This window comes from Momordica charantia (genome assembly GCF_013281855.1).
Source record: "Momordica charantia cultivar OHB3-1 chromosome 2 unlocalized genomic scaffold, Mcharantia_2.0 BLBB01000002.1, whole genome shotgun sequence".
Classification (NCBI taxonomy): domain Eukaryota; kingdom Viridiplantae; phylum Streptophyta; class Magnoliopsida; order Cucurbitales; family Cucurbitaceae; genus Momordica; species Momordica charantia.
The window spans coordinates 9,489,324-9,513,934 of NW_028275160.1; the positions used below are offsets into that span (position 1 = coordinate 9,489,324).

At 35.5% G+C, this 24,611-nt stretch overlaps 3 protein-coding genes across 4 annotated transcripts; 1 reads left to right on the forward strand and 2 right to left on the reverse strand.

Moving 5' to 3' along the window:
• Window positions 1–926: 926 nt before the first annotated feature.
• LOC111017872 (uncharacterized) lies at window positions 927–6,864 on the reverse strand. Of its 2 annotated transcripts, none has more exons than XM_088120459.1 (4): window positions 6,586–6,864; window positions 5,828–5,975; window positions 1,463–1,533; window positions 927–1,371 (listed from the first exon to the last, which is right to left on the reverse strand). In XM_088120459.1, the coding sequence occupies exons 1-4, from the start codon at window positions 6,814–6,816 to the stop codon at window positions 1,150–1,152; spliced, it is 672 nt and encodes a 223-aa protein (XP_087976585.1). In that variant the 5' UTR covers window positions 6,817–6,864; the 3' UTR covers window positions 927–1,149. The 2 variants fall into 2 exon arrangements, with proteins under 2 accessions (XP_087976585.1, XP_022149444.1); XM_022293752.2 differs by having other exon boundaries at window positions 6,592–6,860.
• A 3,477-nt stretch (window positions 6,865–10,341) lies between these two features.
• LOC111017941 (protein SHORT-ROOT-like) lies at window positions 10,342–13,732 on the forward strand. Its single transcript, XM_088120584.1, has 3 exons — window positions 10,342–10,948; window positions 11,816–12,372; window positions 12,926–13,732. Exons 1-3 carry the CDS (start codon window positions 10,657–10,659, stop codon window positions 13,628–13,630), a joined length of 1,554 nt encoding a protein of 517 aa, XP_087976710.1. The 5' UTR covers window positions 10,342–10,656; the 3' UTR covers window positions 13,631–13,732.
• Window positions 13,733–14,596: 864 nt separating this feature from the next.
• LOC111017920 (glycosyl hydrolase family protein 43) lies at window positions 14,597–23,140 on the reverse strand. The gene is made up of 3 exons (XM_022293812.2): window positions 22,772–23,140; window positions 21,708–22,310; window positions 14,597–15,648 (listed from the first exon to the last, which is right to left on the reverse strand). The coding sequence occupies exons 2-3, from the start codon at window positions 22,293–22,295 to the stop codon at window positions 14,797–14,799; spliced, it is 1,440 nt and encodes a 479-aa protein (XP_022149504.2). The 5' UTR covers window positions 22,296–22,310; window positions 22,772–23,140; the 3' UTR covers window positions 14,597–14,796.
• Window positions 23,141–24,611: the final 1,471 nt, after the last annotated feature.

Below are 24,611 nucleotides of genomic sequence, written 5' to 3' on the forward strand. Positions count from 1 at the left end.
TTCCCCTCCAAGGATTTTAGAAAAAGAATTGGCCTGACTTTTTGAATAACTGAGAAACACTTTTAATAAATTAAAAACACCTTAAAAATTGATCAGAATATTAGAGCATTACGTTTGATTGGTGATTTGTCGAATACAATAGCAGATTTTAAAATTAAACCTTAATTTAAAAATTATTTGTTTAATAATAAATTTGTAGGATAATCTAATTACGAATTAAATACTTAGTTCAATATAAAATAGTATTAATTAATTTATTAACATATATGTTATAAATTTGGTGTAATTATTATTTTACATTATTATAATTTATAATATATTATGTTTTACCTATTTTAATTTTAATAAAATGAAATGAATTTATGAAATATTATATTTATCAAAATTTTTATCAAAGCATTTTAAAGTTTCAAATTCAGCATGAAAACTAGACATACAAAAATCTCTACGGTTTGGATTACATAATCCAAAAACAGATACCAAACACATATCCATTTGATTCATTAAATCTGAAAACAAAATTCTCTACCAAACAAACCCTTAATTCCATAGCTCTTTCTTTCGGAGGGAGCGGTTAACAATATGCTTTTAAATTAAGCACTTCTATATATTAGATGCAAAAATCATCATCAACTAGTTATCTTTAGAGCAAATAACACTTTTAACTTCTAAGTTTTTATTTTATTGTCTATTTGATTCAACCTCTAAGTTTTGCAAAATAGTTTCATTTGGTCTCTTGCAATAACGAAAAGCTGAGTATTTTTTCGAAAAGTGTATATATATAAAATTGATGTTCTAGTATAAAGAATTAATTTTTTACTTTTAATTTTGCTGATATAGCAAAAACTATTGTGTTTTAAAAGAATCCCTAATTGAACACCAAAATGCAAAACTAAACACAGGAAAAAAAAAAAAAATCCTTCCTATCTGCTTCAAACCCAAAAGATAATAATAATAAAAATAAGAACAAAATAAAATTTCTTCCTTCTACTCTAACCCAGAAAATTAAAATTAAAATTAAAAAAAAGGACCAAATAAGAGTTTTCTAGGGAAGAAAAAAACAATTATGAACTCAGACTGAGATGCTGCATACTGCAAACATATAAAACAGCATCTCCACAAAAAAGTCTAAGAATTGGTTTCCAAAATCTAATGTTTAGAATGTAACTTCATTTCCCTAGCAATAGATGGTAACCATTTTTCTCCTCTTACCTTTTTCAGCTCTGCTACCCTTTCCTCCTCTCTTTTGGCAGCTGCTTTGGCTGCTGCTTCTCTAGCTTCAAGCCTCACAACTGATTTCTCACATGCACGTTTCGCACTAGCGATTATGTCTCTTCCATCAACGGCCACGGATTGGAGCCGTTGCTTGAACTTTAAGGAGATAGGAAAAGAGAGATGATAGTATTAACAAAATGTGGACCAATGATAAGCAATAAAAATGGTGGATATGAGTGATGATAACCTTCTTCGATTTCTCGTTGATTTCTTTCCCGGGGATAATTTTCGGTCTCTTTGTGGGACGTTCGAGCTCATCTGAAGGTATTATACATGTAACGTTAAGAACTTTCATTGGAATCCGTAGTATAAAGGACATGAATAACACTGTAAGGTATATATGCTTGTAATAATTGTTGGGGTTCTAATTAGAGTTGGGCAAATATAACAGACATGCATGCAAAAGTTCATCTGGAAATTTTCTAACTCAAAAATTTGATGACCTTTACAATAGAGCAGATGCAGTACGTGTCGGTTGCAAATGCAAGTTTTTGCACTATTTCAAAATTACAAAATTCTCTTGAATTGGCATACCAAGAGTGCCCCCAAAGAACAACCTCGTTGGTAAGAGCTTAGGGTCTCTTGATCATTCCAGTTTAAAGGTTTGAAGTTCGAACCTTTGGGTGAGCTTAATACAAAAGTTTCTTCATGTCTCCTAAGTCTGGGCCTTAGGACAGACACGGTGCCCTCGGGGGTATAGGGAGGTAAATTTAAGACTCCCAGTTATATTAAGGAAAAAAAAAAGAAAACCAAAAGTACTTGGAATTTAATTAATTCCACCAAATCCACCAAGCTAGAAAACTTGTCTTCAAACAATCTTCAAATCCGTTCCACCTAAATTCTCCAAAACAGTGGTTTAATCAAACTGATCATAAGACCTTTGCTTCCTTTTAAAACAGTGACCTTCACCAAATAGTTGAAGTAGATCATTCTTAACATTTGCATCAAAAGCCCAAGCAATTTCTGATTTCTTGCAACACAAGTCCCATACTTTTCTGCGATGAACACTGAAAAAAAACACACAGGAGCTCTCTTTCCCTGCTGCGAATGAAGCAAAGACATTCTTGGGCCAATATACGAGAAAGGACACTGCTTTTTAAGCTTGTCTGCTGTGTTAGTATCCCAAAAGCAAAATCCAAATCAGGAAATTGACTTTTCTTGGACTATTAGTTTTCCATACACGATGACCAAAAACATCCTTTACTATCCTCTCTTTTTTCGAGAATAACCTCATAAATCAGCAGGAAAAAATAACAAAATTCTTCCAATTCCTCACCGCTAGCATTTCTTCTGGTAGTAAATTTTCAAAAATGTGTTTTCTCATTCCGTACATCCAAAACAAGAGGCTAATTTAGACACAGAAATTTCATAAATTTTTGGAAAACAGCATAAAGGAGCTGTTTTTGTATCCAAATATCCTTCCAAAGAGATGATTCCCAATCCCAATATTAAAACGAAGAGAACTTCAGAATCAGAATAAGGTCTTTTTTCTTCATAATATTTCCCTAAAGGCAGTCAGGCACCTTGAACATCCGATCATCCTCAATTTAGAAAACCACTCAAGATCATCTAAACCATAATCCATAATTACTCACGAACACTTATGCAACAAGCTATTATCTTCTATTGGAAACCTCCAATTCCAAAGCCATTTAACTTATAATGCATTGCATCATTCTTCAAGTTACAAGTAGTACCCAAACTTCAACTACATAACGATAAAGATTTTACCATCATGTTCCACCCAACTAAGTTCCTCAATCTATTTTCCTCAAAACCGCTCCACAGAAGATTTTGTTTTCAATTTTCCAAGCCACCTTTCTTGGCAATTGGAAAATGGACATATAATAAATAGTAAGATGAGAAAGCACCAAATTGATTAGTATCATCCTTCTTTGGCTTCTTGACTAATTGTCAGGAATGAGAACTCTGCCCTCTTGGCTAAGTATTTCGGGTGCTTTCTTTTAGAACCTTATGATCTCTAGCAAAACAATCACTGTCAGCAAGTATGGATGCCTAAATAAAATCATTGTTAGCAGTATGAGTGTCACCCTAGTAGATGGGATACTTCTATTGTGAGTCGTGACTAAAGGAACATTCAAGAATCCTTGGAAAGCTATCTCCCCTAGTCTTCCACGTTTTAATAACTTCATAAAGTTAACTGTAGGGGACAGGTCTCTCACAATTCTTGGTGAATCATTATTGGCAATGACTCTCTTGAAACCAATTTCCCTTGTCCTTATGTCCTCTTTCTTAAGAAAGATGAGTTTTTTATCTATGTTTTGTCTCTTACTGGTGATCCTCTGTCCCTCTCTGACAACGTTCATTTCAGAAAACCCCTGTTATAACAAGAAACCTTCGATTTATCTGCCGCTTTGATTCCCTTGATTCTTTTTTTTTTCTTTTTTTGGTCAGAAACAAGCATTTCATTGAGGTATGAAATAACCAAAAAGCCATAAAGGCTAATTTCAAGGGCCTGTCCTTTTGCAAACTGTGCTTGGGGATTTTCTCTAACGAAAACAATAGAACATAACATTAGACATTTGGTAACAGTTAGAGATGAAGTGCATGGACTTCTAGAAATTTATCTAATAACTTGGATCAAGACTACACTTGATAAAAATTACTCTGTACAACAAAAGAGTCAGGTTCGTGACCAAATCTTCACCCCTATTGCAAAATGAAAGTGTAAGGTATCTCCTTACAATATTGATATTAAAAACAGAAGAATTCTACCCTTGGGCATACAACAAGGTGCCCAACGGTTAGAGAGGGTTGGGAGCTCTCCTACCAAAGCTAAACCTTAGCTAAAGAAAAAACATACCTGTCTTAGCTAAGCCCAAAAGTATAAGTACCCCCCTTACAAAAGACTTACCCACACAACTAAGGGGAGTTTACCCCTTTACAACGATAGGGGGTCTCACAGAAAGCTATCGGAAAATGTCCATCACCATAAATGAGGTCACTTTATGTCCCTATTTGTGAGGTTTTCAACTCCTCAGACCTCCTTGCTAAATGGGAGAAGAATCCTTCTTCTAATTCACCAAATGACTACCAACTGCCTAACGTATCCACAAAAACTCATTTTTTTCTCCCAAAGTTTGGCCTCTTTGGTAGGTATTTTCTTCCATAGGAAATAGAAAATAACATTCAAGCACGATCCAAAAGTAAAATAAAGTATAAAAAAAAATAAAATCAGTGGGAGATTAAGCATCCACCCTACCGCAAAAATAGCATAAAATAAAATATAAAAAGTTACCCCAGTTGCCTTTGAAAAAAAGATTGAATAGTTACAAAATAAAGAATACACCAATAAGAACCCAAAATTAATAATAAGATCACAAATTTCTTAACAAAGAAAACTACTATAAATGCAACAAAAATTCATTTCTTTCCTTCGAAAGGACCCATAAAGTAGCTTGACAGCATTTGGCCGACAGCTTTTCATTCTTCTTAGAAGGAAGAAAAAGTAGCTGGTTAGTATCACCCATAAGATTATGAGAAGGCCGTCAATCTAGTTTAAACTCCCACAACAATCTTGTCCAGTATTTGTGGACTCGGCCCTGGTCTAGAAGTAGACATTAAGAAAATGTGAATATTATTCTATGTTTCCTTGTATACACATGACACGTGATAAACCAATTTTGTTGACAGGAAGCTTTTAGATATCCTCTTAAAATGATCTCCAAAGAAGTAGTTCCTCATAGAAGCAAATACCAGATGAAAATTTGATATTCTTTGTATATTTCAGTTTCCACATGAAAGCAAGATCCAACTAGTTTCTTCTCTAGGATTCTGTCTGTAGCTATAGTTGACTAGAGAGAGGACTCAGAAGGGAAGAAACCCGAGCTCTCGAGCAGCCATCTCTGACCATCCCCCTGTTAGCAAGGAAAGTTATTTTCCAAAAGCTCTAATACGAGAGCCCATTCCTGGAGTTTGACTTCTAAAAGTTGCCCTCTAAAATGTAAATTCCATACCCAACATCACTTCTATTACAGTAATTGACACAATGAACTCCTTGGACAAGGCCAATCAAAAGGGCCTAGGGAATCTAGTGCTGAAGTGACTGGTTAATTAACCACAAATAATCCCAGTAAACGAAGGCCTACTATCATCAAAATACGTATCATGAAAATATTTGTTGATCTCTTTCTCAGTTTGCTCGCATTGAAGATGTTTATTCCTTCCTTGGACTGAACATTAATACGAAGCATCTACCAGAGGAAACATCATGCAACATAAAATTGTTTCATCCTTGTAATAGCAATAAAAATCATTAGGAACATAGATTTGGCTTACTATTAGCATTATCTATTATCTACATTTATTAATTAACCATTTAAGGGAGTTGTTGGGAAGCATTTAAACAGTCCTATAACAGGTAGACAATTCTTGGTCAGTCAAATTGATGACTACGATATATAGATATACTTGTCTCATAGCAGTTTAATATATCCAATATAATGGGTCTTAAAAACATGCATCAAAATATCACTACTTCTGTCTCCGTCCTAACTTCTTCAAATAAGAAAATACAGCAAAATCTACTTACCCACGTGATCAAACACAACCCCAATGGGAGCATTTTTAAACAAACGAATTCCACCTACACAGGCCTTGGAATCATCAGAAGGGACAGAAATGGGATGTTCTACCACCTCTAAAGTAGTTTCTAAAATATTCTCCAACACCTTCCGTGCCTGCAAAAAGTCCATCAGTTATTCTTAGAAATTACAAAGTAAATAGTATCTCCATCTGAAGAGAGACATCAATTCAAGTGGATCAGACATGTCTAATCACAGTTATATAATTATATTGTCTAATCGCGTTACAGCGCAAGAAGTCTAAATTTATAGCACTTCATAAGCCGTATTCTCAGTTGTGCTAATTCTCCATATTCAATAAACAATTCCAATAAACCATAAAATGGAGACAAAGTATGTTATGAAGATGTATACTTCTAGTGGTTTCAGATTCAGAGTAGCAACCAATATGCTGAGGTTCGTAGTCATCATCAAGTAATAAAAAGAACTCGAACTCGAAATAGCTCTCAGCCTTCACGGTCAAACCAAATTCAACAATCATCATCTTTCGCATCTCGAATAAACTTCATATGAGTGATAAAAAATGTACACATTTTAACTTCACTAAATTTTTTATCATCTAAATAACATTATATTCCAATCATTCCCGTTCCAACTACTTCACCATAAAATAGCCGCAAAAAATAATAATAATAATAATAATAATAATAAGAAGAGAATAACTGAAAAAAATAAGTTTAATGCTGGAAAGGGGAGATGATGCTACCGAGACCTTGATCTGATATTGCTTGGGCGGCAGAGCAGCGAGATTAAGCTCAGAATCATCGTTCGAGATTGAAGCGGCGGTCGTTGAAGTAAGAGGAACACCATTAGTTAAAGACGAGATGAACACAGATGAAGTAGCAACGGAATCGATGGCGGCTCTCCATTGGGCGTCGCCATCTTCCTCGCCGCTGCTGCTGTCGCCGCCATAGCCGCCGTTTCTCCGATCATCCATTCCGTTGTGGAGGCCGGACCATATTCGGTGCCTAATTCTGGTGGCTTTTGGGCTTCGGATTAAAAAGGCCCATAAAAGAGCGCTCATTTTTATACTTGGGCTATTATCATGGATAGCCCATATTATGAATATTTTTTTTCTTCTTTTAAGAAAATATCATGTATTCCATTTAAAACTAGCAAAAAGAAATGAGAATTTACCACACAAAATAATAATAATAATAATAATAATTCTTTTTTTTTTCCTTTTACTTGTCCGTTAGAAATATTTTAAACGACTAGTGGTATAAAGCTTTGAGAGATTTTTTTTTTTTAAAAAGAAAAAAATAGAATTGCGAAGAAAATTTTGTATGATTGTAATAATTTTTCCACCTAGATTCTTATGCTATTTCCTACTTTTTCATGCTATATAAAAGTGCGAGGTTTTTTTTCCCAACATGTGATTTGTGCATTTTTTTAAATTATCAGTAAGTTGTAACATTGTTTAATTACAACAATTTAATAAGTTTGGGGTATAATTACTCTAAATGGTTCAAGGTACTATCGTAAAAAAATATATCATTATACATATGCTCTTTTGTGTCACATCGTGTCAGATTATCTTAGTTCAATCTCAATACGTCGTAAGTAACGTTAATGATGTCAAAGTGAGTACAGTCCAACAGTAATTGGTATATACCTTCAACGAAGATGTTGTGAGTTTAGATCCCCTCCCCAACATGTTGTACTAAGAAAAAAAGTAACGTTAACGATAAAAACAATTATAATTAGAATCAAGATCAAAGTTCTAGGATTCTAATTTTTTTTTCTATAAGTTAGATGGACTAAAGAAACAACATTACTAAAATTTTGGAATTTAATCCTTATCTACACTATCATATTTAAAAATCTTATTAAAAAAGTGTTTGGTCTTTCCACAACCTCTATATATATATATAACTATTATTGTTGACTAGGTAATTATTGCAACATGCCTTGATTATATAATAAGGTGAGAGCTTAAGGGAGGGGACAACATTAATTTAATCAAATTACATTTTTCAGTCTTTGGTTTCTGTTTGACATGGTTTTAATTTAAACTTTATTATATGGTTGGAAAGTGAGAGAATGTTTAGAAAACACTCAAATAATTGAACAATTAAACAAATTAAATTAACTCTTTGTAGGACTGATTATGCCTTTTCATTCACCTTGAGAGGAAGACTCCAAAATAGTTGTTATTTGGTATCTCCAAATTAAATACTGTTTTTTTTCTCTCTTTTTCATTTTGATGAATAGTGCAATGTGTTGGATAAGTTAACCAAAAATTGACTTGTCAACCAAATCCTTTAATGTCATGAAAGCTATTTGTAAAATTGACTTGACCCTAATATCTATTTTGTTATCATTTTAGTCTTTGATTTTTGATGATCGCATGCAATATAACGAGTTTCAATTACATCCTTGAACATTTTACTAAAAGGTTAGTACCTTCACTTGATTATTGACAGGTATTTAATTAGATTAATTAGTGATAATTTGACACGACGTGATACAAGAAGGTGAGTTAGTTAAATTTAAAAAAGAAAAAGTAGGTGAGCCAAAAAACAAACTCAATTGGACAAACAATAGCAAAATGCATTTTAACTAATTGAGTTAGACTTATATTAGTTAACGTTTATGAACTGACTTCGTTAAGAAAAGCTGCTTGAAAAGTGCTCATATCTTCGCTCTTCTCCCTTCCGCTAATGCGAATATCCCGTTCTTGGTTCTTAAATAAAGATGGGCCTCTCAAAACACAAAGTTGGCAGGCAACCTTTCTTTCTTTATAGTTCGACTAAGTGACTTCGTAACCTTAACTCCCTTTCTTTCTTACTTTAACATAGGCCTTCGCCACTTCAAACGGCCCCTCTTTTCTTTTTTGAATTAGAAAGAACGAGGTCTCGTGCATTGTTGGAACTGGGTTGGAACGCCAAGGGCACTACTAACCAAGCCAAGCCAAGCCTGAAATATGGATCACTAGCCTGAAATACTTGTTTCAGTCTTAGCTCGAATAGGTCGAATACAAAGGGGATAAGATAAATCACTTATATGATCAGTTCGGTGGAAGCCCAACTCGACGCCAATCTAAAGAATCGAATATCAGTAACATAAAATATTCTAACACCAAATACGAAGTGTTAGAAGGACAGGGTCACGTGTCCCAAAGCTCCTCTATACAAAAGGTGAAACCCCTTATTCTCAAAATTACGCAATTTCTACGTAACCAAACCCATATTCAGCTCAACATCATCAATTCAGGCTAAATTATTATTTAAGCTTCATAATGTACCTCACCACACAAGTGCTAGCTAATTCTCTATAAAAATACTCAGCTCGGTTGACCAAACGTAGATTTTGAATCAAAAACTAACATCTCTCACCCCATCCAGAAATCCTCCATTAGAAGTTTAGCATAAATTCAAAGCTTAATTATTTCTTTTCAATCTTTTATATCCAATTTGGAATAGGGTAGCTAAGTCAATAATCCCAACTTATTAAATTGCTACAACTATTCATTTCTGTCGGTATATTAATCTATGTTTATAAATACATGTAAATATACTATATTATATTATATATATGTATATATGAATTATGAATTATGTAGAAATGAGTTGATGAAGGACAAGAAGATTGAGACAAAATAAGACCCAACTGGGGTTTGGGACATAATCATAACCCAACCCACCTTTGAAAGAGACCCATTTCTTTCTTTTTTTAAGTTTCACCAAAAAGCTCTCCATAGGGTACATTTCTTTTGTACTACAAAACATTAATGTTGTTTTCAACCTACCCATTATGCTAATTTGTTTATGTAAATTATAAATACACTCCTACAAACAAAATCAAATTATAAAGCATTTTTAATGCCAATTTACCATATAATTATGAAAGAATATAGTCAATTGTGTCCTACAATTATTGAATTGATAGGATTTTAAAATGTCTTGTTAAAACTTTTGAAGTACGGGATTAGGTAGATAATTAACCTTAGGGCCTTAAAAGGGTGTTTGCGAGGACACGTGTAAAAGTTTGGGAATGTTAAGTTTTAGGGGTTTAATCGAGTGAAATGATTTTTTTATTTCTAATTCACAGTACGCAATTTTTTACTCATGCCTATAATACCCAGAAGATTTACCTGTTGATTCTAGTAAAGGTATCATCTTTTTATCACAACAGACGAAAATCTCCAATTCTGAGAAAGAGGACTTATCTGATCTTTACAAAACATCGATGTCTTAAAAAGCAAAAGTTTAAAAAACATCTATTTGAAGTGTGTAGATTTAGAAAAAATTTGGGTTTATAAAGAAAACTACGAGAAAGAGAGGTGAGTTTGATGAGAGTAGATTAAGAATAATGAACTTTGACCCAACTAATCCTAGCTAGGCTTGACTAAACCTGGTTCGAAACCATCTAAAGCCAAACTGACCCAAACCCGAACTCAAACTCTCACCTCAAACATGAGAAATGTTATTATTACAAAGTTACAAACCTAAGAAAATATCGGAACTAAATAGACACAATCAAAGTCAAGGGACCAATGAGAGAGATGAGAGAGATCAGAAGCAGCTTTTTCGCTTGCCATTTGGCGGTCTCTCTCTCTTGATCTCAAATTCTAGAGAGAGAAAGGGAAAGAGTGGGAAGAGGGCAGTGGAAAGCCAAAACGAAACCCACTAACCTTGTGAATATGATCTCGACATTTCTTAACTTTTTCCCCCAACACTCACTTTTTATATCATCTTCTTTTCCTTTTGTCAGAACCCTCAACATTTTTTTTCTCATCTCACACACCTTTGATTTTTGGTAATGGTGATTAATAATGGATGCCTTATTCTTCAGGCAGCAGCAGCTGGTTTCTGATGTTCAATCTTACAGCAACTCCACCCGAAACGATGTCGTCGTCAACTCGTCGAGTAGCTTCGAAAATTCTGCTACTGATCGTGATCGTAATCAAAATCCTTACTTCCTTGACCAGCCAACACAAGAATGCTTCTCCAGCTTGTCGGTCACGGAGGATGAAGATCATGACCATTTCTCTGCAGCCTCTTCTTCCAACCACTACCGCCATCCTCCACATCCCCATACCGCTACCGTCAGTACTACTTCTATCGGTACGGTTGAACTATCACTTAACTCAAAAAAATTTTTTAATCGTAAGTTGAATTTGATGGGAAATGTTTTAGTTTGAGCGGATGGATAATGATAGAATTTTTTTTTTATAAAACATCGAAATTAAGATCTTCAATTGATGGGTTATGATAATTTATTTTGGAAAATACTTAATATGAGGATCAAATCTTGTCCTTCACCATCATTAAATATTTGACAACTATTTTTACATTTCTCTCTCAGTTATTAGCAGTGATGAAATATTGGTTTATAAAAAATGAGCAAAATTTTTTTCAATTTTTTTTTAAAATAACGGGTGTAAAAAATCTTGAATTGATGGGTCATGGTATAAAGATTTCATTTTTAGAGACTATTGGACCCAAAAGCTTAATTAAACTAGTGAGTTAAAAGTTTACACAAATATAATTTTTAACCTTAGGCTTGAATAAGGTTAAAAAAAAATAAAAAATAATAATAATAACTTTTGCTTGAATGAGTAGTGTAATTAATTCTTTTTAAGAGTTCATATCAATATACGAGACTACTTTTACAGGACATTTTATGGTTAATTTTGAGCTTTTTTTTTTGTTTTTATTTGATTCATTTTGTGGCTAGATATACGAGTATTTTGGTGATTAAATTTGGGCAATTTGGGGTAAAAATGAATTTTCCCTTTTTTTTCTCTTTTAATCCTTAACGGTTATCTCTGCGTGTGGTTAAGGAAATGACCTAATAAAAGATTGTTAATACTAATTAGGGTAGAAATGACAATATTGGAGTTTGAAGACCTCATGTTCTATATCACATTAAACTAACATCAAATCCAAAAAGTTTAATATAGTTCTTATGGATTATAAATATATTAACAGGTACGGCTACTCCAACAGATCAAAGATTCTCCCATTTCATCAAAGACTTGAACTTCAAATTCTCCGACAATTGGGCCTCTGAGTTACTCCTCCAAACAGCCATCGCTATTACCGACAATAACACTTCTCGCATCCAACAATTCATGTGGATGCTCAATGAACTTGGCTCCCCGTACGGCGACACTAACCAAAAGCTGGCTTTCTACTTCCTTCAAGCCATGTTTAGTCGCGTCATTGACTCCGGTGACCGATGCTATCGAAGCTTGGTGGCAGTGTCGGAGAAACGATCTTGTTTCGAGTTAACGAGAAGGATAGAGCTGAAGTTTCAAGAGATGAGTCCATGGATGACTTTTGGTCATGTAGCTTCCAATGGTGCCATAATGGAGGCTTTTGAAGGAGAACGAAAGTTGCACATAATTGATATTAGCAACTCCTTTTGTACCCAATGGCCGACCTTACTCGAAGCTCTTGCGACACGATCAAACGCCGAAATTCCTCACTTGAAGCTAACAATGCTAATTACCGCCAAATCTAATACCACCCTCGAATCTCAGAAGGTGAGAAATTTTACTAGGTCACATAAATTTAGTAATAAAAATCTCTTATCGCAATTCTACTATGTTTTTTACCGGCAAGAGATCAAGGAAATAAAAAAAAGGATAGAAGAGAGATTTTTTTTTAGTGTTACAAATATGTCTATGTTTAATAAGTTTCAATTTAATTTCATATAGTTCATATATTTTAATATTTTAAAATTATATATTATTGTTAATATTTCAACAGTGCTCAGAAAACAATTTAGAGAAAGAAATATCTTATCTAAACGGAAACTTTTAATTCCTCCTCCTAACTTCTAAGAATGGGTAGAAATTTAAGGTTTTTTTTTCCAACATCTACTAACAAAAATGAAAATTTTAAAAATATAACTAACTAATTAAATTGAAAATTTCAAACAATAATAGAAACTCCAATGAGGAAAAAAAACACATGTTTCGTTATATAAAAAAAAAAAAAAAAAAAAAAAACATGTTTCAACTAGATTTTAACATGTCTAATTTTTTCAGAATGTCATAAATTTCACCGATGAATTTCAATTGTGAATTATTTCAGAAGATAATGAAGGAGATAAGTAAAAGAATGGAGAAATTCGGCAGACTTATGGGCGTTCCGTTCAAATTCAAGCCCATATTCCACTCCGGCGACGTTTCCGATATCAATTTCGCCCAATTAGGCGTCAAGACTGGCGAAGCAGTCGCCGTCAACTGCGTCGGCGCGTTGCGCTCCGTCGCGCCGGTTGGTAACCGGCGAGATTTTCTGATATCGCTGTTCCGAGGTTTGCGGCCGAGGATAATCACGGTGGTGGAGGAGGAGGCGGATCTCGCCGGCGGCGGCGTTGACTTAGTCAAAGACGTTCAAGAGTGCTTACGGTGGTTTTCGGTTTACTTCGATTCGTTGGCCGGAAGCTTCCCGACTGCCAGCAATGAGCAGTTGGCGATTGAACGCGCCGCCGGACTTGCCGTCGTGGACTTGCTGGCGCGCGAGCCGGCGGAGTCGGTGGAGAGGCGCGAGACTGCGGCGCGTTGGGCGCGTCGTTTGCATGGGGGTGGTTTTAATGCAGTGTCATTTAGCGAAGATGTAAACGAGGACGTACGGGCGCTTTTGAGGAGGTATAAGGAGGGGTGGACGGTGACGGAGGACGGCGACGGCGCCGGAATATTCTTGGCCTGGAAGGAGCAGCCGGTGGTGTGGGCCGCCGCATGGGCTTCCGGACCGCCGGACGGAGAGAAGAGTCGCCGGAGCAGTTCAAGCGTGTGACAATTGGCCCTGGCACGTGTGTCCAGGGAATTGTGTTTTTAATTGGGAAGACAAAAACTGTATTCAAGATTTGAATAGAAATGAATTGGAATTTTTTTTTTCTGAGTTCAGAATTTTTCATTAAATATGTTGATACGGTTTCCAATTTAAGATATTGTGAATTGAATTTATATAAAGTTATTTTCTTTTACCAAATTACATATATTTTTTTTCATAATATATGATGAATTAATTACAAGGTTGATATTTTTTAGAAAAAAGAACAATTTTTTTAGTATAGTGAGAATTCGAACTTCCAATGGAGATAAATATATTAACGAGTTAAACTAGGCTGAAATTGATGCCTCTAAGATGTATAATTCTAACTTTAATTTACCTAGCTTGATCTTAAGTGTTTTGTTAATATGTTGTATTTTATTGGATTTATTAGTTGGTTTGTAATTTTCTGATTTAGTTTTAGGAACTTCAAATTTAAAGTTAAAATCGACCCACTAAGCTAGAGACTTAACGAATGAATAAATAAAAATTTTCAAAAATATCTTATACGGTTTCTTTATTGTTAGTAGTATGAATTCAAAAGGCTAAACAAAAGTTTATTTTCAATTTAGTCTCTAATATTTTAAATGATTCAATTTCGTCTCTTATGTATTGAATTTATTTCAATTAAGTCGTTACAATAACTAAATAATAAAAGAACACCGATGTAGGAATTTTGAAACCGTATTTCTCATATTTGTCAATTAGTAGTATACAAGTCAATTTTCTATAACAAGAAACGACTTCGTATACAACAAATCAATTTTCTATAACAAGAAACGACTTCGACTTCAAGTCGTACTTCACTTTTAATTGAATTAACAAAATGTATTTTCATATTTTGTCGATTAATTTTGACGTTGAGTAACAATTATGAGGACTTAATTGAGAAAAGATTCAACATATGAATAGAAAAAGGAAAGACAAGGATTGAAATTTATAACCTAATATCATCATTATTAATTAACCATTAGGGGTATAAATTCATTCAAGGATTGAAAATTCTGTGCCTATAATATGAACTAGTAAACATTATTCAATTGTTAAGGAAAACTATGGGACACTGTGAAAGAATCAACCAAAGATCTTTCTCGTATGGTACATCTGAGGGTGAGATCAAAGAAAATGTGTCATTTTGACAGACTCCTGCCCTGAGGAAGCCTCCACTTTCTATGCCAATATATGGACACTCTTGGCCACAAAGGGAACCCGAAATTGTAGTCGAGTGGTTCATCGACAAGTCCTCCGACCATCAACGGCAACCAAACGTATCTTGAGTCTCTAAGATCTGCGGGGTTCCATCGGTCTGCCATGAAGATGAACAAGCTAGGATGTGAAGGTAGGGGAAGAACAAATGTGCTCTGGGCAAAGAATGTAGCTAGTCGAAACATCTTGTTTCCTCCTATACATGGATTTCCCATCGTCTCCCATGGACCCAACATCGACTCTGATGCGTGTGCCAGTGCCTCATTCGGGGCCCATCCTGTGCATCCCGACGTGACCATATAGTAAGTTCCCTGGTGTTTGAACAAAGCTGGCGCTTCCCGGTGGTAGCCAATGAAAATCCTTCTCACGACGTTGGTCACGTCGAGATAATCTTCTGTGAGAGGCCCTATATGAAGTTCACTATTGTCATCAGATGAGTAAATGAGATACGCTGTACCGTCATCATCTTTAAAGATTGTCATGTCTCTGCTGTCAAATCCATGGGGTCTTTTGCTGTAAAGATAATCGAATGGACCGGTGGGGTAATCGCTGATGGCAACACCCACGGAAGCTTTTGTATAATTCGCATCGTCTATATGCATCCACATTACGTATTTTCCCGTCCTCGAATTGTAGATAACTTTAGGCCTCTCGAGTACATTGGATTTGTGAAGATCATGGGTCTCATTTGTTTCTACCGCTGTCAAAACAATGCCTTCATTTTTCCATGTCCACAGGTCTTTGGAGGAGTAGCAACCAACTCCTATAATGTCGACCTAATCATAAGAACACAAAAATATTTTAGTCGAGTTTCGGATACTAATTTGTTGTCCATGTAGAGAATACATTATGTTAGTGAAATAGAAGACAGCAAAAGTTAATGGTAATAATATTAAAACAAAGGACCTGATTCACATGATGGACAAAAGGACGACAGAAAATGTGATTGTATTGAAGCTAGTAATAGCATAGGACTACAAAATATCCAATCTCAAAGCAAGTCACAACAAAACAATTGATGGTTATAAGATAATTAGATCATAAGAATGTCACGCTCCAAATTATTCAAGTTGTACAACTTAATATCAATTATTCTGACAACCTTCCAACTCCTCAGAACAATTATCACATTCAAAGGAAAAGTGCTAAAACCATATCTTTGACTGACATATTACATTTTTTTTTTAAATACGAAACTGAGACTTGCTTAAATGCAAGAGGAGATGCAAATGCGGGTGATAAGAAACCAGCAGGATCTACTTCTCATGGACCAACAATCACCCACCCTAGCAAGTTTATGGCCAGAAATCTGGAGAAGTCTAGACAAGGTGTATCTCAAAGGACTGTCAATAACCCAAGTAGAACTGAAGCAGCTAGTGAAAACAATTTCCAATTTGGATGCCAAAAAGATTCTCATTGGCAATCAAGATGGAGTCAACTTGAGAATCAGTTTGATCCGATGGCTCACTCTGTCTCACAACGCTGAACCACTATTGTTGTAAACTAAATCAGTATGGAATATGCTGGATGCAGGAAGTTGCAAATCAGTGTGAACTTCTCTCATAGTTGCTACAAGAAATGAGTTCGCCACACACTTTTTGCTGCATTTCTTGGACAGCTCCATTTCGGGAACTGGTATGTCCCTTGGGTGATTAGAAAGGCCCAGGCAGCAGCAAAAGGAGTAGCTTGGGTTTTAAGAATGCAGCAATGGAGTTATTTTGTTGGTTGGCTAGAGGAAGGGTGGGTAAGTGACAGTATCCCTTGGGCTTCGACCCATGGTTGCAAATGGAAGTATGAGTTCGAATCTCTTCAGCAAACAAAAGCCCTTCTTTGCTTGGGTTTAGGCCGAGAGTTGAGGTTCGAAATTGGTCAAGAGCGGCAAGGGACAGGCCTGACGTAAATCTCTCATGCTTAGAGGCCCAGCTTTGGGTCTAAAGAGGGGCCTAGAGGCTTGTTGGAGTTTGCTTCAGGAACAAAGGCAGAGGGGGCACGGCAGATAGGGTAAGAAAGGTACTTAAGTTTCAAACGGGGCTTTGGTTGTCCTTTTGGGTTAGGTTAAGGGTGGAGCCTGAAGAAATGTTTTGCTCTGAAAAGGAGATGTGCAATTTGAAGAGGAATTAGGTTATCATTTTCGTTTTGGTTGGAGGTGGGACACGCATTTGGTTCGCATAAGGAGATTTCAGTAGATGGGTGAACATTAAAGGAGAGGAGAGCAGATCGTTATGGAAACTAACAGGTTTAAACTTTTTGGCTTTGTTCGTTTCTTCGGAAGGGCATAAGTGGCCAGGGCTAATAACTAGGATAAAAAAAAGGAAGGGTCTTGCAGCCTCTATTTGGCCATTGGGTAAATCGAGTCACCTTCTCCAAAAAATCCTGCAACTGCCACCTGGAGAGATGCAGCCATAGACATCAGACCCTTACACATGAGAAGCATAAAATCGTGGATCACGCTGATTTCTGATATGGACAGAAAAGCTTCTCTTTCCATTGTTTAGCTTGATTTCAGTCAGCATATAGCCATAAAAGTTACATTGAACTTCAATACAAGCTTCCATATATTCTAAAAGGTTTAACGGTTTGAGTGGAGTATTCGATGAAGCTCCCACATTTATCTCCAATCTGATTTAAAATCTTGGTGGCCCACTAACTCGGGGAAGGTTGTGGATTCTTATCGATCTATCATAAAAGGGTGCAGGTGAATGTTTGCTATGGATTTTCTTATTCCACTTTTCCAACCTCCAATGTAAAGGGTATAGCCGTACACCACAAGCTGTTGTAGCACGTAATGTTAGCCTCAAAATCACAAGGATATAGGAGAATGGACTTTGTCTGGTTGAAAAGGAATAGGAGCAGATGGAGTTGGTGGATTCTCTATCATTTACGATCTTGCTCCAATCATCCTGAGTATTGCTTTTTGTCACAACAATGGTTCTCCTCCAACAAAGGTTGGTTTAGAACTGTGAGGTCAAGCTTGATTTAGAACTGATAGCAGGCAAGCCAGCCAATACTTCTTTATAATACAAAATCTGATTTGCTTGTTTATCAGAAGGGAGACTTGAGATTTTCTGTGGAAAACAAGGAAGTTTGGAAATTGAAGACCGTTGGGAAAATCTTTGCGTCCTTGAAAGTGACTTCCGGTGGGAATGAGGAGGTTCCTCTTCCTTCTATTGTTGAATATCTGTCATTTTTACAACTAAATCATGCTTTCTCTTAGATTCTTGGAGCCAAAGGAAACAGTCATTTGTTATGATTTTTTTGTAAAGAGTATGATGATGGAGGGGGTGATGAGCAATTCTTAATGATCAAGGTTCCAGACTGGTACTAGAAATGTAGGCTCAAGTTGTTTCTCTCAAGTCTGACTTTATTTCCACTTCTGGCAAAATCAACAGGAAAATGTTTGCACTCAGTGTAGCAGCACTTACAGCTTGAGTGTTGGCATGGTGAGGTACCAGTGCAGAGTCCAGACAACAGAAAGGGAAAGTTATCGGCAGAGGGAGAGGGAGAATTGATCCCATTAGACAGAAGTAAGGTGAGTCAAGAGAGACGGGAGTTAGTTTGGATAAATATTGGGAGAGCTCGGCCACAACCTACTTCAGAACAGTGGAATCATCTTCCCATTTTTCATTTAAGATAAATCAACAATCTAGTTATAATACAAAACAGATATCCAAGAAGTACAAAAGATATCAAATAAGCAAATAACCTCTAGACCAATGAATTCACCAAACATCTTTCCGACATTTTAGTTCCAGAAAAAACTTTCATCCCATGGCAAAAAGCTTCTACAAGTAGTTTGTCTGATTCTTATCAGACCAAACGTTCAATGATGTGATGGGATTGAAGATACTGACCGCAAATGTTTTTTGAATTTCTCAACTTATTTACACTTTAAAAGATCAATAGGCACCTAATTGATAGCTCAATGATTAAAGCATCTCAACCTCTCCTAAATGGTCATAAAGTCGAATTCCCACCCCATATTTATGATGTAATATTCTCAAAAAAAAGATCAATATACCATGATTGTATTTGAGATTATTCAGAATTTATATCCCTCAGGAGAATCATTCTTTCTAAGTATTATAACTTTAGTATTCTATTACTCTAATTCTTACCTAGGCTATCACTATAGATTATATTAAGATTTTTATTTCTTTCTGACAAAACAATTTCATTGAAGATATGAAATTATAAAAGAGGAGAAAGAAAGCTGAATACCATGCCGAGGGGAGATACAAAAAATTCTTTCAATTAGCCAAAAAGAGTGTTAACGCATGCACTCAAAGTTTCCACCAAGAAAGAGCAAAAAGGGTAAAAGATTCAACAAACCAATCAAAGTATTTTTTTTCTTTGTTGTTGAAGCTCTTAATGTTTCTTTCAAGGCAAAAAGTCCAGAAAAAGGCTCTAACATAGAACCTTCTTGTCTTTTTTATGGGATGCCCCACTAGAATCATAGGAGAAGGGTGTTTGTGTCAATGGGCCTTGGGGAGGGTCAAATGCCAATAAAATGTGTAAAGCAAGAAACTTCAGAGCAAAAGAGCAGTTGAGAAAGAGATGGTCTTCAATTTCTGATTCTTTCTTGCAAAGAGTACACCACAGTGGCAAAAGCACATGGGGGGAACCTTTGGATCTTTGTCATGGGTGTTTAGACTCTTGTGGCTAAGCTCCCATACGAAAATTCTGACTTTCTTCGCACAGTGAACTCTCCATATCATTTTGTATGGAAATGGATGAGGTCATTTGGTTGGGAATTTGTCAGAGGGACGTCCACTCAGATTTTATCTTCCAATGACGTTTCTTCTAGATGATGGTTTCGGTTGGATAAAGAATAATGTCTTGGAAACGCCTTTGAAAAGGGGGCATTGCTCAACCAATGATCTTCCCAAGACTGTGTTGAAGCACGCCACTGCCACCTTTATTCTAGACTTCTAGAGTAAAGGAGGTCTTTTCTTTTTCAATCGAAAAAGTTTTTTGTGAGAGAATAAAAAGGTACAAAAGGGTCAATACAATGCCCCAAAAGGAGTGAAACGGGAAAGGAACTAACCTATTGAGACGAGTAAATGAGATTTTGGTGCTTGAGAATATATTTCCAAGGGCCATTTGATAAGCGTAGAGAGAAAGAGCTCAGCATCATGCTAAAATTGAAGGTGCCAAATTTACCCTCAGATCTTGATAACCTTTGTTTATATTAATATATTGGTCACTCATCAACTATGTTTTAGAATTTTGATAAGCACGTGTACTTTTTTACCACTCCCCATTTAATTTGCTCTCTTCCCTCCCTATCATTCTTTTCTATTCTGATCCTCATGGGGGAATATAGCAAAGCTAATGCAGTCACATAGTATATTCAGGAAGCTCTACAGTCCTACTTTAATTGAAAAGAATGCAAATGCAAACCTCAGGAATATAAACTTATGCATTACTTAGGACAAATGTTATATCTATAGACTTTTTCATACGGGCAATACAGTTAAAAGCACCGAGCTTATATGCTCATTAGAAGTTTTAGAGTTAAAATAAGACATTAGATGGGGACAGAAACTAAACGAACAATGGCTTGAAGGAGGAGGCAAAAATTCAAACTTCTTCCATAAAATTTATTCTGCAAGCAAGAGAAAAGCCTCATCACTAGCATGCAAAAAGAAACAGGCATTATCTTTTCTAATGAGGTGCACCTTGAGACAGATGTCCGGTACTTTCAGAAGTTTCATACTAGAGACCCTGATCTAAGGTTCATTTCCTCCGGGTCTGGACCTCGATGTCAATTTCAAGTGAGGATAGCATTTGGCTGGAGAGACTATTTAAAGATAAAGAAAGCTTTTGTGCAGTTTCTAAAACTTCACAACTTGAGATGCCACCAGCAAACATAAAAGAGTGGGGGACTGCTGGAATGCAGTTGAGAAAGCAATGGTCCTTATGGCAGACCCTTTCAGGATAAAAAGATTGAAAATTCACAAAAACTACATTCTCTTGTACGTCATTTGTCCTTGGATTACAGAATTTGGTCCCTGAAGAAATAGGTTAATTTTCCTAGTAAATCTCAGCCACTAAGCCTTCATTCCTGAGATCTTCGTAGGATGATATGGGGACAAAAATGCCAAATAAAGCTAACTGGTACTAACATGAATGATAGAATTCAGAGTAGAAATTTACATTCCCCCCTCTTCCCTTACTCGGGCAGTTTGTGTAGGTGCAATGGTGAAAAGTGCCTCAAATTTATTTTTCTGGTGTCCTTTCTCTCTACTGTTTTTGTGACATTCTTCAGTGTACTAATTTCTTTTCTTTTCTTTTCTTTTTCTTCAGTGTTCCAATTTCAAGGTGGCAACAGAAAAAACTAATACAATTCCTTAAAATTTCCTCAGTCATCCTCCAAGACCTTATCACTCAAGAATCACACACCATCTCAAAAGCTAATAAGATTCATAAGTTGGACTTGAACCTAGCGATTTAATTGTAATGCAGCAATGATGACTGAATTTCTTATCGAGAGTGGAATAAGGTAAAAAATGAACTAGAAGGATTCAACATATTATGATCACTCAAGCCGATGCTTTATATTTAAAAAGGTAAAGACATAAAGTCAGAGAAAACCACCACGAAGCAATAATTGAAATTTTTTAAGTCCATGTAATAAAGAATAAACTATTGCTACTAATGAAAATGGAAGAAAACAGGATGCAGTATTAATCAAACTGTGTTGTTTCCATACAAATCTGTATAGGTGCATGCCAACAGTTTATGTGATAGGAATTATATTTATTTATGGAAGCATTAGACTAGCCTAACATTACAAAAAATGGAGGTCAGAAAGGCAGAGTATTGATGCTTTTACCCGTGCAGCTCCCTTTTTGTGAGCGTGGTAGGTGGGGCCATCTTTATACTCTCCATACCAATAGTATGATTCAGATCTTTCATCGAACAAAATTCCACCTCCATGAGCTTGAATGGGATTCCCTTCAGTATCCAGCCAAACTCTCCCTGGATAATAGTACATACTATCATTTCCTGTTTTCATTGGATCAACGGAAGTTTTATGATCAGGAAAGAACTTGTGTCTAATCTGTGAATCTTCATCAAGAAATTCATCAATTAGCGTGGTTGTTTTCTTTGGTCTTCGCTTCGCTGCACGTGGGGATCTCTTACCCCTTGGAGGGGGAATTTGAATGTTTTCCTCATCTACCTCTTCAAGTTCATGGAAGCGAAGGTGGTGACTTGTTTGAAGTTCGATGCCCCGACCTATCTCATCCTTGCGGCTTATAGGAGAAAATATATGTAGTATAAGAATACACCCCACTAGACTCCCTATTATCACAGATATGAAACATCTACTCCCTGCATTGCAACGTAAAGTGGTTGATTTCCTGTATTTGTTCCTCATCTTCATTTCCTCTTCCTTGTTATCTCCAATATAATGCAGCATTTAAGAAAATGAAACCTGGGAGATCAAAAAATCCAAGCAAACATAAGTCACAGGCAACCTGAAAAACTCAACTTTGAAAGTTTATCGCATACGTTTCGGTGGAAAACTACACAGGATATAGATGATATAAATATAAAAAACCTTGACAGAATATACATGGAGTAAATACCCATTTAAGGAAAGGGCATAAACAAACGACGTAAAATAAGAAGGATATCAGTTGGGTAAACTACAAAGCAAATCATCTAACAGAAGTCAAAGTATATCAAATTAGCTGGACCAGAAACAAAATCAACGATCGTGAACCGCAACTCCGAAATCGAACCCACAAAAAACAAAAACCTCAAAAGGGTTTAAAAAACCAATACAATAAATACGAAAGTGACCCAGAGCAGAAAGATCAACACACTTGAAGGTACATAATGAACAAAGGGTTTAAAAAAAACACACATCTCCAGTAACAGAAGTAAACACACCTGAAAACCCACAAACCGAAAATCCGGCAAAATTCCGAGACATGGGTTTCCGACGGAGACGATCGTTTGAAATCAGAAAAGAGCCGCAAGTGTCAGTAATTCAGGCAATCCAAAACGGAATGCAGAGTTTTTCCGGCAATATTCCGATGATTGAACAGGTTGCAGAAGGAGAAAGGGAAGAGGAAAAGAAGTTGGGATGTTGGATTTTGGTTCGAATGTCGATGGATTTGGATAGCGACTCCGACAAGTGACCAAAGATCCCGTGTGTCCTTCAGTGATTTGTAAGAAATGTCTGAAGAGAGGACTTCTGAATTACAGCTAAATTCCACTGCTGTTCTTGAGCGTATGACCTAGGGCTTTTATTACCAAAAATTGCGCCCCCATAAATTTGGTAGGTGTGATTTCATTCGACAAGTTTTAACTTTTAAGTAACTTCCAATTTTCTTAAATTGAGTTTTTAATTTTCATATCTTCATTTCATGGGGTGAATCTGACATTTTCGCTGAATACAGAGTAAAATTTTAAGAAATATTACTAATATAGACGTAATATTAATACAGATAAATTTTAATTTATTTGAAAATGGTGAAATGTTTATGGATTAATTTAAATATTTATTGTGAATTTTTTTAATAAATATCTATCAACAGCGATATTTTAATTGACATTTCTATAAAAGTGAAATCTTGATATTTCATCCATATCAATATTTAAAATAATATATATGTATTGTGATTTTTATCTAATTTCTAATTGAAAAATTGTTTTGAAACAATTCTCATATATATTAGTCTGTTACAAGATGGATGGAGTTATAAAGGGAGGAAATAAATTAAAATTATATTGAAATTGGTGAATTTTAAGTGATTTATTAGATGGTTGATATGTGCATTAAAAAAATGGTAAATTTGGAAAATTTTCCTAAAAAATAACTCTAAATTTAAAGTTGGCTACTTTCATTTTATCTACAATAAAAACGCCCCTTTAATGTTTAGAGGCAAAAAAAACTTTACCTCTGCTCTAAATTAAAGGGAGTAAGATTGTAAAATCTTCATTCTAAATTGTCCCATTTTCGTTTTTTGTTTTTTTACAGAAAACAAATAATAAACCGAACCTAAGGCACATAGGAAAACTCTCTCGGAGTGAAAGATATATCCAATAAAAAGTCTTCACAGATAGCTTCAAGAACTCCTTCCATCCAATATCCTTCCACACTACGTTCCGTCAGCCATTCTTATCACTGCATGAGTTGTTTGATTTCCAGATCTCTTGCATAAGCTGAAAGAGCAACTTCGTAGCTTCGATGCAATGAGATCAAGTATTTCTCTTGTTAACTTACCTACTCCAAACTCATCTTTTTTTCCTTAAACTAATTAGGTTTGAAAATTCTTGTTGAATGAGTCTCAACTTCCAAACCGTTAAATTCCACTCTCGATGCATTGGAGATGCTATCAGAGATTGTTAGGGTTTCTACAAAATCAACCTCTCTCAAATAAAAGGAAGTAGTTTTGACATGGTAAGCATTACCTCCCTTTTTAATTTTGGAAACCGCCCTTCTATTTTGTGTAATTTGATGGGCTACTTTTTATGTAATTCAAATGGTGAGATTGATTTTTGGGGCCTTTAGTTTTTAGAAATAAAAGATTATATATAAAGTGAAAATTTATCATTTTTAGGAAAATTTCTAGCTCTGACCGTTGATATCTTCAATCTTGATGAACCCATAAACCAAAAGTAACAAAAACTTGAGTTGTCTGAGTTCACAAAAATATTAGGGGTATGTGAAACAAGTGTTTGTTTTTTATTTTAATCTAAGTCTCACCCTTATGTACACACAGGT